This window comes from Vulpes lagopus, chromosome 2, assembly GCF_018345385.1.
Source record: "Vulpes lagopus strain Blue_001 chromosome 2, ASM1834538v1, whole genome shotgun sequence".
Lineage (NCBI taxonomy): Eukaryota > Metazoa > Chordata > Mammalia > Carnivora > Canidae > Vulpes > Vulpes lagopus.
Window position 1 is genome coordinate 40,412,216 of NC_054825.1, and position 16,672 is coordinate 40,428,887.

The window sequence follows — 16,672 nt, forward strand, 5'->3', positions numbered from 1 at the left end:
CCTCCAGCAGGATTGGGCATGATCATGAACATTTCACAGATTTGGGAAACAAGGCTCAGAGAGGTTAGGTTAGGTTCCTCAAGTTCCTCGGCTGAGTGGGTGCAGCACTTGGACATTAGCCACAGTCCATGCTACTTCAAAGCCACGTTGTAGCCAGGGTCTGGTGCTCCCACCTGTTGGCAGCTGCAGTGGGATTGCCAATCTCAGGAAAGTCCACTTGTGTTTAGCTGATTACCAGGTATCCTTCCCATGGCCCAGGTCCTGTCCCCAGAGGCAACCTGCTGCCATTACGACTGACCGTTCTTTTTCTCTCTCTCACTCCCCTTTGCACCTCTGTGTTCCATCTCGGGTTCTCACTGTTTCAGTCCCAAGCCAAGTGTCTGCTGGTCCCCAGGCCAAGGTGGCCATGGCACAACCAGACAGGTGGTGTTCCTGTAGGAGCCCAGCCCCAGCCTCCAGGCCACAGTGTTGCTCTTTGCAGTAACCACTTATTATGACCTGGCAAGACACTGGGAAAACATATTTGTAGAATTTTCGAGGGCTCCTTTCAGTTCATCATTCATTCACTCATCACACCTTCTGGAGTACCCACATGGAACCAGCCCCTCTAGGTGGTACAGGAAGAGGTAAATACACAGGACACCATCTCTGATCTTCAGAACCTTACAGAGGCTCAGGGGGTTGGCCAGGGAAGAGGAAGTTTCACTCCAGAGTGGTGGGCTGGGGTGGAGGCACAGGAGGACGGGGGCCCGGGAAGAGTCTAGCTGGGGGTTGGTCGGTGCTTCAGTGCAGGCTCTCCTCTCCCTGCAAAACGTCTCCTGCCATGGAGGTGGGCGCATCAAGGGAAGAGGTGGCCCAGATTCACATGCTTCCCCCCCACCACCAAGAGGGTGCTGCCTCACCCAGACCCGGGACACTCTTGAGCGAGCCATGGGGGTGCACACACTGGGTCCCTTTTGAGCAGCACGTCCCTGTCCCTTGCGGCAGGCCCTGGGCTTGGCACTAGCGCTCAGAGAAGAGGCAGGCACCATCTCCTCTATCGGGCCAACAGCACAAAAGTGCCCACAAAAGTGCCCACCCCTCCCCACGCCACGTGCTACCCAGGTGGCCTGTGGCACAGAGAAGAGACGGTACAGGAAAAGTATAATTCTGAATAAATGTGGAACGGATTAGAAGGTCCCCGAAGGAGGGCATTACCCCCGTGAACTGCTGAGAAATTCTTGCAAGCCGTTTCTTGACTCTGAGGGGTTTGGGTTGAGGGGGGTTCCTAGAGGTATGTTCTTTTGCTCTGGCATGTGGTACTAAAGGGGCGTCTGCAGGTTTCCCAGGCTCTGAGTCTACCCTGAAGTGCTGGCCCATTGGTTGTAAATTAAAATGGATTTGGGGGCCAGTCAGATGACGTGAAGCTGACGCAGCTTGCAGAACCAAAGCAATAGGAAGCAGCGGGCTCTGCTGTAGAGTGTGCTAGCCATGCCTCCCCAAGGCATCCAGACTCCAAACCATGATTAGCTCCGAACAGCCCAAGCAGAAGACACCTGCCGGCTCCACCTGGTTCCTCAAACCACCAGGCTGTGACGCTGCCATGGCTCCAAGGCTCCAGAGACCACCAGTATAGAGACTGCGAGGTTGGCTGCCCCCTCCTCGAGGCTGCTGGGAGTAATCACTGTCCACTATTCTGAGCAATAGGAGGCCAGGGGCACAACTGGCCCATTCCTGGTCACTGGGGGCGTCCCTAGAGCGGGTGAGGAGGCTTCAGCAGCACAGGGTTCAAGGGAAGAATGGGAATGGCCCTCCTTCACGGGCTTTCTCTGCTCCACAATGCTAGGTCATCCAAATGGGACGACTCCTCAGCTATTTCAGGAAGCCACCCAGGGGGAATCACGCACCCTCGGGAGCGGACTCAGGGGTTCCCCGTGGGTGTTACCTCTAGCCCCTGGAGGGCTCTCCATCTTCCTCACATTCTCTCACCTCTCACCACTGCTCTAGGCCGTCTGTGTAGCTTGTGCCCCTCAGCTCCTGGGACCCCAGTCCTGCTGTGTTTCACCCAGAAATGGGGAGGAGATGCCTCTCCCCACCTGGGCCTGGCTTTGCTGCCTCCACTCTTCCTGAGGAAGTTTTATGCCTAAAGCCTCTCTGTGTTCCTCATGGAATTAATCCTGGGCACTTACACCAGAGTGGGGTTGGCAAACTGCAGCCTTGCTTTGATACAGCCTGCAAGCTAAGACTGGTTTTTCCATTTTCTTTTCTTTCTTTCTTTTCTTTTCTTTTTCTTTTTTTTTTTTTTTTTGGTTTTTCCATTTTCAAACGTTTGAAAAAAAAAAATCAAGGGGCACCCAGGTGGCTCAATCGTTGAGCATCTTCCCTTGCTCAGGTTGTGATCCCAGGGTCCTGGGATCAAGTCTTACATCGGGCTTCCCCACAGGGACCCTGCTTCTCCCTCTACCTGTGTCTCTGCCTCTCTCTCTGTGTGTCTCATGAATAAATAAATAAAATCTTTAAAAAGAGATAATTGTAGTTGATACAGGTGGTATAGAGAAATCATGAAAATTTTAAGGGAATGAGAAAAAAATCTAGAAGTGTTTGAATTGGATAATGCCCCAGAAAGGAGAGAGAAAGAAAGGAAATATTGTTCTCTCATCAGACCCTGTGTGAGAAATCATGTTAATAATTACAATGACAATAATAAGCCTTTCTTGAGCCCCTGCTCTGTGGTGGGAGTTTTGCATACATTATCTCACTGAATCTTCCAGCAATCTGTGGGGTAATTGTCACTCTAAGTTTACAGAACACCAAGAAGGAAGGAGAACTGGGACTGAGGGGCACAGAGCCCGAAGGCCATGCAGAGTCAGAAAGTGTGATCCCACAGCCTCTGCTCCAGGGGCTCCAGGACCTGGGCTGCTCAGCGCAGGGACCTCCTGTGACTTGGGGTCCAAGTAGGGAGGATGAACTTCCAGGTCCCAGAGAGCTGCTTTTTGAGGTAGTGAATTCCTTGTTGCAGGAGGTATCCAAGCTGGTATCTTCTGATACAAAGGGTTCGACCCTTTTTTTTTTTTTTTCTTAACTCTTCTAAAAGCATAGGTGCCCCCTTTTCATCCTCTGTGTTTTGTTGTGAGGTGGGTCAGGGCAGCTGTTCTCAGAAACCCAGGCCCTGGAGAGTAAGGTACTGTGCTGAGGCTTTAGGGCCTGGCAGCAGGCTATTTAAACTTCCATCTGCCTGCATCCACCCCAACCAAGGAACACGAGGAGGCCGTGTGGTCCTGCAGAGGGGGTGCTCGCATCTGGACCTCTGACTGGGTTCTGCCACTGAGCAGCTACTTGACCTTAGTTACATCCCTTCCCTTTTCTGGGTCCTGGTTTCTACACCTGTAAAATAGCACAATTAGAGGAGCTGTGTGACCCCTGATGACTACAGACTCTTAGGGGTTAAATTTCAGGCATCTATGTCCAGACTCAGCCTCTCTCCATCAGGCCCCAGACTGGCTTGGAGCAGATACTCAGTGGATACTTGGGCAATGCTAGTGAGTGAATGAATGAATGAATGAATGAATGAACAAATGAGCAATTGCCTCGATGGATAAAGTAACTCTGCTGTCCATGAGATTGCATCAGTGCCTACTGCCTGAGTGAAGACCAGGGCTGCACAGTGTGCAGGGCACAGCACTGGGCCCGGGGGACCCAGAGTCACGGCATGGTGGTGGATAGAAGATGATCATTTCTGGCAAATGGCAATAGCGGGTCTTGGGCAAGAGGTGTCTCTATCAACCACTTTGAGGCAGAACAAGAGCTCAGCCCAGGGCAACACAGTGTTCTGATATTTCAGGGATTTGGGAGAAGGAGATAAGTTGGAGCATCCTATTTACTATGAAGACCATGAAGGTGCTACTGGCAAAAGCCCATACGAATGAAATGGAAACAACACACTTGTGTGAGCAAATACACACACACACACACACACACACACACACACACACACAGGATCTGCACATATGTTATGTACCCAGAACTTACCAAAGCAAAACTGATTTTGGCTTAGAGAGATTTAATTTTATGCTAAACAAATTTCATCAGGATTTTCATATGAAGAGTCGAATCCTCCCCAAATGTGCCCTGCTCGGCTGCATGCTAATGTGGTCAAATCCAATCTCTGAGTTCTCTCCCAGCCCAGACTTGGGTCCTGGCTGCTGGCTGAGCCTTGAGGAGGCAGTGGCTATCCCAAGTGGAGCCCAGAGCACAAAGGAACAAATACAGAAAATCAGTATATGCCCACGGAGAGTGAGGGCCGAGGGACCCTCAGCACCCTGCAAACAAAGGGTTCTTTGTGGTCCCTCTACCGGTTCCCAGCAATTCACAGAAGCAGGTCACCATCACCTACTAAATACCTATGGGCGTGTTGGGTCCTTGAGCAGGCCACCATCCTTTCCTGCCTCTAGGAGGTCCAGGGAACAGGGCACTGGGACTTAACAAATACAAATAAATACAAGACATCCAGTTAAATCTGAATTTCTGATGAACAATGAATAGTTTTCAGTGTAAGTATATTCCAAGTGACCCCAAGCCTGTCTAGATAAAGAAGTGGCATGGCTCAACCCTCGCTGGGACCCACGTGGGTAAAGCTGTCTCCCAGAGGGTTGACTCAAATGCACTGGAAAGCCCAGATTTTGTCTCTGCAATTCGAGGGATGTCTGTTGCACTGGATTCCCTTCCCTGGCCTCTCAGAGTAGATGGAAAGCCAAAGGAGTCAGGGTGAGTGTCACTGTGATGAATGGGTAGGAAAGCAGCATTTATTTGGTGAACAGAGTTGAGACTTCCAAGGAGGGGAGTGTGGGAGCCCTCTGTCATCACAGAGGGTGGAGGGTGAGGGCTGGTCTCACAGGGTTTTGTTTTTGTGTTTGTTTGCTTCTTCTTCCTCTTTTTTTTTTTTTTTTTGTTTAAGATTTTATTTATTTGAGAGAGTGAGAGAGCATGAGTAGTGGGAAGGGGCAGAAGGAGAAGCAGACTTCCCTCTGAACAGGGAGTCCAGAGGCAGGGAGCCCCAAGGCTAGGCTTGATCCCAGGACCGTGAGATCATGACCTGAGCTGAAGGCAGATGCTTAACTGACTGAACCACTCAGGTGCCCTTCATAGGTTTGGTTTTTTAAAGATTTATTTATTTATTTTGAGAGAGTGAGCGAGAGCCCCTGTGTGCATGTGTGAGCCGGGGCAGAGGCAGAGGGAGAGAGAGAATCTGCAGCAGACTCCCCGCTGAACTCAGAGCCAGATGCAGGGCTCCATCTCGCTACACTGAGATCATGACCTGAGCCAAAACCAAGAATCAGATACTCAACCAACTGTGCCAGCCGGGCACCCCTTGTCTCACAGTTAGTAAGTATTTGTCATGGGAAGGAGTTCAGCTGGGCAAGAGCTGGGCACAGCTACTGTCTCTGGCTGAGCCAGGGAAAGTGAATGGAACATGGAGGTCCCTGACCCCAGAGGCCAGAGAAGCCCCTCACCTGGCCTGAGACTGCAGGGTGAGCGGCAGAGGGCAAGTGCCTCCATCCCTACCTGGTCCTGCCACTGTCTACAGTGGAATGTGTCCGAGTGGGCACTCTGGAACCCACATCAGCATGGCTTGGGAGACTGTTAGACATGCAGACTGGCTTCTGCTTTAGGAGGGCCCAGGAAACTGAGAGGTAGACTTGCATTCCAGAATGTTCCTGAAGCAATGGCTTTCTATGTGAACATCCCTGCTGTAGCCTGAGAAAACTCCGGGCATGGGAGGGTGCTTCCTGTCATATTTTCTCTGAGCCTCTCCCCAGTCCAGGCAAGGAGCTTTTCTGGGAACAAGCAGAAGGGTTCCCTGTCCCCAGGAGCCTGGCACTGGGCTTGGCTCAGCGAGAAAAGATACCGGTGAGTGACTGAATCGGTGATATACTGAAGGACAGCTCATGTCGGGCCAGGCAGTCCGGTGTCCGTCAGCCCTCCACAGAATAAACAGATGAGACTTTAATCTCGTGACAAGCCACGACAAGCCTGGTAGACCCCGGGATCCAGTTTTACAGATGGAGAAACTGAGGCTGAGGTTGGCAGGCCGTGGGGATGCCGGAGAAGGGGCTCCGGCTGCCCGGGCCTCGAGCGCTGCTCTCTTCCGCGGCCCATCCCCGGCAGCCAGTCTGCCCGGGGGCCTCGGCCGACCTGCGGGGGGCGGGGGGCGGCCGGCGGGGCGGGGGCGAGGGCGAGGGCAAGGGCGAGGGCGAGGGCGAGGGCGAGGGCGAGGGCGAGGGCGAGGGCGAGGGCGAGGGCGAGGGCGAGGGCGAGGGCGAGGGCGAGGGCGAGGGCGCGCTCTGCAGCCGCAGCCACAGGCTCTGCTGGCCTTGGGGCTCGGCGGGTCTGCCCGCGGGCTGGGACCCCGACCCCTCCGGACCTGGGTGCCAGCAGCTCGCCCTGCCGCGTGCCCCGGAGCTGGCCCCGGACGCTCGCCCCCGAGGCCCCGCCGGGAAAGGGGCTGCTAGCGGGCCTCCCGGACCCTGACGCGGCCCTAGGCGCGGCCCCCCCTCCGCCGCCGCCGCCTCCCCGCTGCCCCGTGCCCCCCCACCCCCCCGCCCGCCTCCCCGCTGCCCCGTGCCCCCCGCACCCCGCCGCACCCCCCTGCCCGCCTCCCCGCTGCCCCGTGCCCCCCGCACGCCCCCGACCCCAGCACATCGTGGGCCTCGCCCGCCTCCTTGGCCTCCTCTCACCTTCTTCAGGCCGCTCCGCCCCCCTCCCCTGCCTGGTCGGGGCTGCTGCCCCGGTGCCACCACGCAGAGCTGTCGCTCGCGCCAGCACCGGCAGCTCCCCTGGCTCACCCATCCACCTGTGCCGTCAGGTGCTTAGGCAACACGTGTGGCGCATCTTCTGTGAGCTGGGCGCTGGGGACCCATCTCCAGGTGGCCGGTCCGTCTTTGCCCCCCTCACTCCCGCTGGCCCTGCGCCCCCACCAGCTGCACCCCCTGCAGCCCCTGCAGCCCTGGGCGCAGCCTCTCCTCCTCCCAGCCTCTGCTTTGCCTTCTGGAGTTGCCCGCCTGCCCTTTCCAGCGCTGGCCTGACCTTGGCCAGTGCCATCTCCTCTGCCTGCAACATCCTACTCTCCGTCTGGAAGAGGCTAAGTGGTGGTGTCTGCCCTTCCAGGCTTTGCTCTAGAGCCACCTGCTTCAGCCAGTGTGTTGGGCTGAATTGTGTTGCAGCAAAATTTGTAGGTGTAAGTCCTGATTCCTAGTACCTCAGAATGTGATATTTTTTGGAGATAGTATCTTAAAGGTACGTAAGAGGTAATTACGGTAAGAAATAAAGAGGTCATTAAGATGGACAATTTTTTTTTAAATAAAGATTTTATTTATTTGACAGGGAGTGAGAGAGCACAACCAGGGCAGGGGCAGAGGGAGAGAGAGAGGCAGGCTCCCCGTTGAACAGGGAGCCCGTTGCGGGGCTCAATCCCTGGACCCTGAGATCCCAGAATCCTGAGATCATGACCTGAACCGAAGACAGATGCTTAACCACCTGAGCCACCTGGGCGCCCCCATTAGGATGGACCTTAATCTAACATGACTGGGTACTTTACAAGCAAAGGAGATTAGGAGACAGACATACATGGAGGGAAGTCCATGTGAGGACGCAGGGAGAGACGGTCATCTATGAGCCAGGGAGAGAGATGCTTCGGAGGAAACCAACCCTGCTGATACCTTGATCTTGAGTCTCCAGGCTCTAGAACTGTGAAGAATCAGTTGAACCCACCCAGCCTGTGGCACTTTGTCTGGCATCCCAAGCAGATGACTATAGCCACAAGATTGCCCGGGCCTACCCTAGGGCACAGGTGTCTCTCTTGAGCATTCTACCTCAAGTCACCTTTGTTTGCACAGACATCTGAGCCCCAAGATGCTGCCTCCGCCTCTCCCCAGTGATATGGGGAAGCAAAAGCCAGTGTTCAGGGAATGTTTGTCAAGTGAATTAGCCCAAGATAGCCTTTGGGCCGGCAGACCTTTCAGCCCTGGGAAATGCTATAAATGGTGTTTTGAAACATGACAGCAGGCCCAGCCTTGATATTTATGACCCTGCTTCTTGGCCTTCCTGGGGAGTGGTGCTCTCTGCTCTTCAATTTATGGTCCTTCGGTGCAGCCCAGACTGAGAAGGGGATTGTAAATGGGCTGTCTGCTAATAGCACCTGCAGACAGTGCTGGAGGCAGTGTGATCCTTGGCCCTGAGGTCAGACACAGGGCCTTCTACCCAGGAGGGGCGCAGTGGGCCCCGAAGCACCTCCTCCTCCATCTTGCCCTTTGCAAAGCCCTCAAAGTTTATAGATAGATCACTCTTTCCTGTCCATACCTCATTCACTCTCTTTGGCATAGCTGCATACCCCTGTATCTTGTTAAAATTTATCTTTAAATTGGCTCACTGCTCCCAGAAGCCAGATGATCCAGGCCAGAAGACACTCCATTTTCTTGCCCTCTCCAGGCCTGAGCTGTGTTGAATAAGGACACTCATCAGGGCCTTGCAGGGCTTGCAGAAATATGGAAAGGATTGTGTTCCCTGGAGAGGGAGGGGGGTAGCTAAGGAGCTTCGCTACCCCAAATTCTTGTGCATCCACCTGGACTTAACTTCGTTGAAGAGGCAATGAATTTCCATTCAAGGACCTATGAAAGGCTGGGGGTGGAGAGAAGACACTGGAATGGGGTGATGCCTTCAATGCCCAATGCCCTTCATTCCAGTGAAGACACTGGAATGGGGTGATGCCTTCAATGCCCAATGGGCCTTAGAGAGACCCATGCCCTGGAAGTCACTAGAATTCCTCGGAGGGGTTTCCACTAACTACCCTCCCCCCATATTCTCTCCTGGAGGGCAGAAGTCACACAACAGCCGAGCCCCAGTTCTTCCAGATTGAGCTCCAGCTGCAGACTGGCCTGTGTACTGGGGCCTTTGACCTTTGTGTAAAGTCAGGCCCTGAGAAGAGCCTGCCAAGCCCAAGCCTGCTGTGGGGTACAGAGACAGAAAAGGCATTAAGGGCAGGGGGTCTCATGATACTCTACATAGAAAACACAAAAGCCTCCACCCCAAGATTGCTAGAACTCATACAGCAATTTGGCAGCGTTGCAGGATATAAAATCAATGCCCAGAAATCAATGGCATTTCTATACACTAACAATGAGGCTGAAGAAAGAGAAATTAAGCAGTCAATCCCATTTACAATTACACCCAAAAGCATAAGATACCTAGGAATAAACCTAACCAAAGAGGTAAAGGATCTATACCCTAAAAACTACAGAACACTTCTGAAAGAAATTGAGGAAGACACAAAGAGATGGAAAAATATTCCATGCTCATGGATTGGAACAATTAATATTGTGAAAGTGTCAATGTTACCCAGGGCAATTTACACGTTTAATGCAATCCCTATCAAAATACCATGGACTTTCTTCAGAGAGTAGAACAAATTATTTTAAGATTTGTGTGGAATCAGAAAAGACCCCGAATAGCCAGGGGAATTTTAAAAAAGAAAACCATAGCTGGGGGCATCACAAAGCCAGATTTCAGGTTGTACTACAAAGCTGTGGTCATCAAGACAGTGTGGTACTGGCACAAAAACAGACACATAGATCAATGGAACAGAATAGAGAACCCAGAAGTGGACCCTCAACTTTATGGTCAACTAATATTCGACAAAGGAGGAAAGACTATCCACTGGAAGAAAGACAGTCTCTTCAATAAATGGTGCTGGGAACACTGGACATCCACATGCAGAAGAATGAAACTAGACCACTCTCTTTCACCAGACACAAAGATAAACTCAAAATGGATGAGAGATCTAAATGTGAGACAACATTCCATCAAAATCCTAGAGGAGAACAGAGGCAACACCCTTTTTGAACTCGGCCACAGTAACTTCTTGCAAGTTTCATCCATGAAGGCAAGAGAAACAAAAGCAAAAATGAACTATTGGGACTTCATCAAGATAAGAAGCTTTTGCACAGCAAAGGATACAGTCAACAAAACTAAAAGACAACCTACAGAATGGGAGAAGAGATTTGCAAATGACCTATCAGATAAAGGGCTAGTTTCCAAGATCTATAAAGAACTTATTAAACTCAACAGCACAGAAACAAACAATCCGATCATGAAATGGGCAAAAGACATGAAGAGAAATCTCACAGAGGAAGACATAGACATGGCCAACAAGCACATGAGAAAATGCTCTGCATCACTTGCCATCAGGGAAATACACATCAAAACCACAATGAGATCCCACCTCACACCAGTGAGAATGGGGAAAATTAACAAGGCAGGAAACCACAAATGTTGGAGAGGATGCGGAGAAAGGGGAACCCTCTTACACTGTTGGTGGGAATGTGAACTGGTGCAGCCACTCTGGAAAACTGTGTGGAGGTTCCTCAAAGACTTAAAAATAGACCTGCCCTATGACCCAGATCCAGCAATTGCACTGCTGGGGATTTACCCCAAAGATACAGATGCAGTGAAACGCCGGGACACCTGCACCCCGATGTTTCTAGCAGCAATGTCCAGAATAGCCAAACTGTGGAAGGAGCCTCGGTGTCCATTGAAAGATGAATGGATAAAGAAGATGTGGTCTATGTATACAATGGGATATTACTCAGCCATTAGAAACGACGAATACCCACCATTTGCTTCAACGTGGATGGAACTGGAGGGTATTATGCTGAGTGAAGTAAGTCAATCAGAGAAGGACAAACAGTGTATGTTCTCATTCATTTGGGGAATATAAATCATAGTGAAAGGGAATAGAAGGGAAGGGAGAAGAAATGGGTAGGAAATATCAGAAAGGGAGACAGAACATAAAGACTCCTGACTCTGGGAAACGAACTAGGGGTAGTGGAAGGGGAGGTGGGCAGGGGGTGGGGGTGAATGGGTGATGGGCACTGAGGGGGGCACTTGACGGGATGAGCACTGGGTGTTATTCTGTATGTTGGCAAATTGAACACCAATAAAAAATAAATTTATTATTAAAAAAAAAAGGGCAGGGGGTCTCTCTGCTGCCTCCCTGGCTGACTTCCCTACGCCTGCCATGGGCAAACCGAGGTCCACATACTGTGGCTCACCCATAGGAGTGGGCCTCCTGAGCGTGCCCCTAGCTCCCCATGAGCCCCTGCCTGGCAGGCAAGCCTGAGGGAAAGCCAGATTCCACGGAGGGAGATAGGAGGGCTTGAGAAACACTCTAAGAGTGGGGTGGGCTTCCCTGAGGCCTTTTTACCTTTCTGGGTACAGGATGCAAACACCTGAGTAGAAAAGCATGGTGATTTTATACTCATGAGCCCACCTGTGTTTGGAAAATAGTTGCTTTAATAAAATAAAGACAATCCAATATTTCCCATTAGTTCCCAGTAAGCAACCTGATTTTTTTCCCCAATGTAATAAGCCCTCTGAGAAGGTGAGTTCTGTGAGTTTATGGGCAGCTTGTGAGCCAGTCAGTTTCCAGATCACCACTCCCAGCCTCCCAGGGGCTCTCCTTTGACAGTGTGTCCTTGGACAACCCAAGGCCAAAGTGCCACTGGCCATGGAGTGGCTCAGGGTGTGCAGCCCTGATGGCCAGCAGCCTCTGCCTCAGGGGAGACTCCTCTGCTTCCCGGGCACTGTGTCAGCCTGCATTCACCGGGTGCTGCTGCCGCTCAGGACACACGGTTGCCCACCGTCTCAGTCTTCCTACCCTTCTGCAGACCAGCAGAATATTCTCCCCTTCTCATCGCCGACCAGGAGCTTGATCTGGTTCCTTGCGAAGAGAAGGAATAGACAGGAGTGTTAGAGCAAAGCCCGTGCGTCCTACTTCTCCCAGGAAACTGACACAGGGCCTGCACCTGGCCTTCACCTGAGGCAGGAGGAGCAGCTGGGAGAACCGGAGAATGTTCTGACCCAGGGGAAGGGGCACTTCTGAACTATGAAGGTTATGGCCTCCCTTATGAGCATGGGGGGACACTCCAAGTTGTCCAGGCTCCAGGAATCCAGGGTGAGGCCCTAACTTTTCTGTTTAGCATCTCCAGGTGGGCCTGCTGTCCTGTCAAAACATAGCCAGATCCCCCAGCCACAAGAATGGCAAGTTTCCCGACAAAGAGTTGGGGCTCTGGACTCTCCATCCCTTTTACCATATCCCACCCTAGCCCACCTCACTTCAGTCTGGCTTCTAGGACACTGTGTGGTTACCACCACGGACCCTGAGCCACCCACTCCAGGGCAGTGAAGGAAGAAGGGAAGCAGCTCTCAAAGGCCCATTGGCCTCCTGAGATGACACCTCCTCGTGTGAGAAATGGATTATTAAGAGTGGGTACCACTTACTGCCACTAGGTAACTGTGAAGAATAAAATAATGTCTATCAAGCATAGCACCTGACACTTGGCTCTTCTACTTTGGTCTAGAGCTTTCAAAAGTTTTTTGTTTGTCTGTTTGTTTTCGTAATGTAGCATCACCACACCAAATATTATTATTGGTACTGGGCCTCAGGAGAAAAGTCCCTTGTAGGATGAAACTACAAAGCCATATACGTTTACCTTTTAGATTTCTTTATGAGTTCACGGATATTTGAAAGAGATAGAGCAAGAACATGTGCGTGTCACAAAAATCTCCTAGGGCCCTCCACGGGCACCTCATTTGCCTCGTGTGCATGGTGGGCTGTCCCAGGTCCCTGTAGTAATGAAGCCACCTCCCAGGGCTGGGCAACTTGAGCCTAGAGCCATGGGGACCTTCCTGGGGTGGCCTCTGTGCCCCCTGCCTGAGGCCCTAAGAAGACAAGCCTTGGTTACCTGGACACGGCCAGAGCTGTCACGGCAGGGCTGGTCTTGCTGGGCTTCCCCGTCAAAGCCAGGCTGATATCCAGCTCTCGACACAGGGCAAGATTCTTCTCCCACCTGTGACCTGTGGGAATCATGCAAGAGAATAGTTAGGAAAGCCGAGTGGCCGCGCACACGTGCAAGTGTACACCCACATGCAGGGTCACAAACACATACACACATATTTATATTTGTGGTCAGCAACTTGTTAAATTGAGGGGGGAAATATATTTAATCTTGGCCTGTGCTGTTGCAAAAGGGGCCAACCCAATTTAATTTGTAGGCTGTGATAGTTACATGTGCTGACGTGCTGCGGTATCCATTGTGTACCAAATTGGATTTGTGTATTATTGCTTTCTAAATTGCATGCCTAGTTCAGCAAAATTGTTCATCAGTGTTTACTGGCTTTATGCTTAATAAGATGCCCCACAATACCTTGCTGCCAGGATGTAATGCAGCCCATAATTGCCTAGTAAAAATAAATTACATGAAGTCGGCATTATCAACTTATCTAAATCCTCTCACGCCACAACCAATAATTAAATGCTGAGAACGTTTTTTCAAAAAAAAAATATAACACAATGATTGTTACTTCACTCATTTTAATGACTGCATTTGGGGGCAGACAGTAATTCCTTCAGCATGGAGTGGTGAGATGGAGAGACATCAGCTGGGTACATCCCTGCCTGGTCCCTTGGTGGCTGGGCAGGAACGATGCCGCTGTTCCAGCTATGCCACGATGGCCTCTTGTGTGCACACACAGGCCTGTGCTCTGGGAAATGTATGTGCCTTCTATGTTTGTGCAAAAGTCCAAGCAATAAGCCCTCCCAAGCACTTCTCATGTACCAGATTAAGTTCAAACCTACAGGGTGATTCCTAAAATGAATTGTGCTCAACTGGGTTGGTCCTTGCTTCAAATGACAAATAAATGAATTCCAGGCAGAAATTAGATTACCTCCGTACACAAATGCGGCATCCTTAATATCTTCAAAGATCTCCTTTCTTGTCCCTTAAGACACCTGAGGGATGCAGTAATATACACACCAACAGGACACATGTGTCATGTCCCTGTGTCATGCCCAATAGTGTGGCTTTCCAGCAAAACAGTTTTGAGCAATCTTATGAGAACCACAAGACCACCACTGGGTTAGGTTTGTAAGCCTGCACATGGATTTGCTATATCTCCTTACTGTGGCCCAGTCTGGTTTTCATGAATGTGTCTGTGCCCTTGTGTCATTTCACCTGAGTCCCCCCTTGAACTGTGATCACAACCCCAACACTCCATTCTGTTTGGCAGTAGTGACTTCAGGCACCGTCAGGACAAACAGCAGGAGAAGGACATGGACCTGGGCCTGAGGGGACTCCTGCCAGCCTGAGACCGTCCTACAAGCTCCCTAATGTCATCAGCTGTTATATTAGGGGAGAAGGCTTTTACAAGCCTGCAAAAATTGTAAGGATGACCTGCCTCTTTGCAAGCCTTTTGTTGAGTGGATTCTTTTGTATGTCCTGTTGTTTCTGTCCTCATGTTAGGATGTACAGGAGTACCTCCATCTGGCACAGGGCGAAGTGAGGGGCAGAGAAGTTGTTGGGGACAGAGCCAAGTCTAGAGCTTTGGCATCTGCTTTTTATCTCACTTCCCATTGCTCCGGACCCCACTCCCCATGAGCACGGCGGTTTCAGCACAACTGCTGATCCTGAGTAGAAACCCTCAAATCCACTGGCACTTCCAGAACCAGCAGAACGTCTCTGAGGTCACTTTGTTCATCTGTCTTTCCATACGGTCAGCATCCATTCATCCACTTTTTCCTCATTGGGCCTCCATAGCTTCAGAAATGGGCAGTGGAGCCCCAGCCTGAACTGGCCCCCTCTCATGCAGGTGCTGCCCAGAATGGTTCACAGGCAGGCTGGAGAATCAGGACCCTGGGCTAGCTCTCTTCTAAGTGGGTGGCAATCAGGGAGGAAGTTTGACCTCTGCTCTCTCTCCAAAGAAGTATTTTAAGTTTCTTAGAATGCACAATTCTTTTTACTCCAAGATGAGCTGATTCCTTGCAGTCCCAGAGGACCCTTGAGACACTAGGAACAATGAAGTAAATGTGAGGTCACTGTGAGGTCATTGCTCTGGGTCAGCCCATTTGGCAAGTGTTCCCAGATGGCATTATTTTGAAGGAAGAGATTCTCAGTGCAGAGCCTGGGGCTCAAGATGAGCTGATCAGATATCTGTGTATGCTTGTATGAAGAAAGAACTAGAATCAGATGACTAAATGACTCGAGGAGGGGTGAAGTACATTCCATAAAGGAACTAGCTGAGAATGGCTACTCTTCAGAAAGCAGCTCTCAGCCCTCTGGAAAATTTTCTTCCATGAAAGATCGTGGGTCCTAGGAAGCAGAGCAAACCAGGACTCAGGATAATAGGAGAATCCACACTTCATGGTAACAATGTTTCCTTTCATCATGGGCACCAGGAAAGATGTCTGGGTTCTGGGCCAAAATCTTTGATGAAGATGGAGCTGAGAAAGAAGGTTTGCTGCATTGGAGGAGGTCATGGCAGGGACCACTGGGGCAGCTGTGGTTGGAGAAGGCGGGGATAGCTTTGGTGGTGACCTTTGAGCCTGTAGCAGGGGGAGGTGCTGTTGATGGTGATGCATGGCAGTAGCTGTGGTGGAGGTCAGTCTGGCAGCATGAAGTCAGTCTGACGTCTGCTGTGTCTGCTCTCACTACTACAAAAGTGAGAACTGTAGTAGTCATGTGCTTCTGGGTAACTGGGCAAGTTATTAAGCCTCTCTGTGCTTCAATTTCCTTATCCTTCACATGCGTGAGGTAAAATATACCTCACAGTGTTGCTGTGACACATAAGAGGAAGTATGGCAAGTGGGCACAATGGAAACCGCTCCTGGTCAAGTCCTCTCCTTCCAAGCTCTGTGATGGTGGCCAAGGTGGTGGCAGTACCAGTGGCCATGATGGCAGAAGGGAGAACAGATTTTTCTTACTTTAGTCCCATCTGCCACAACCCAAAGGAGGCTCTGGAACAGTCGTGCACACCACACTTACCTGGGGACCTGTTGGATATGGAAATTCTAACAACACCCAATCTTTTCCTGGGGTATAAGGTAGGAACAGGACTCAGGTCTACATTTTTAATAAGGCTCCTGGGTGGTGCTGATGCAGAGCACCCCCAGACCAACTTTGAGCAGCCTGCCAGGGGGAGTTGGGGAAGTTGAGCCAGGATCACCAGGGCAGGCTAGGGCACTATGGAACCACTTCCTCTCCCCAGGCATACGGCAAGGCCCCTCCCTGGCCCCTCCTCACTCCTGTCTGCAGCCTGGCTGTCCAGTCTAGTAGGTATTTGGACCCAGGCCCTAGGTTGGGAAGTTTGGCATTGAGGAGTCATGCAGGTAGATGGAGAACATCAAACCATGCTCTGCAAAGTGTGTCCTTCCCTCTCCCCATTCAGAAGCTGAGGGCTCCTAAAACCACCACCACTGTTCACATGTCCAAGGAGCATCCCAGAGCTTACTGGTCCCTGCATGATGGGACCAGGATGCAACAGGACTTCTCCATGATGCTTCACATCCCACCAGCAGCTTGCAATAAACTGTGCTCTGTCTCCCCAACTTGGCAACATCCAGAGAGACTCGATGGTTTCCCTGGGCTCTGTAGCCCTGAGTGCAGCTACAGGAGGGGAGAGCAGAGGGAAAACCGAGCAAGGCAAGGGTGCCCTGCACCCTCAGTAGGGTAGGTACCTCTAGGGCTTGGAGGTTGTGAGGGCTCCTCTGGTATTGCCAGCCTGGGAACAGATGTCTTCATGTCCTCAGTCCTCCAAATCTGTCCAGAAAAGAGAAAAGGCCATGACTGGGGAAATGATCCTGTTTGTA

At 51.3% G+C, this 16,672-nt stretch overlaps 1 protein-coding gene across 3 annotated transcripts in view; it reads right to left on the reverse strand.

Annotated features, from left to right (window-relative positions):
* Positions 1 to 11,304: 11,304 nt before the first annotated feature.
* Positions 11,305 to 16,672, reverse strand: part of WDFY4 (WDFY family member 4) — a 288,429-nt gene continuing 283,061 nt past the window's right edge. For all 3 annotated transcript variants that reach the window (XM_041743891.1, XM_041743892.1, XM_041743890.1), the window contains exons 60-62: positions 16,541 to 16,622; positions 12,774 to 12,885; positions 11,305 to 11,749 (exon numbers count right to left, since the gene is read on the reverse strand). In XM_041743891.1, coding sequence (XP_041599825.1) covers positions 11,683 to 11,749; positions 12,774 to 12,885; positions 16,541 to 16,622 — 261 coding nt within the window. In that variant the 3' untranslated portion in view covers positions 11,305 to 11,682. The remainder of the gene's footprint in view (positions 11,750 to 12,773; positions 12,886 to 16,540; positions 16,623 to 16,672) is intronic.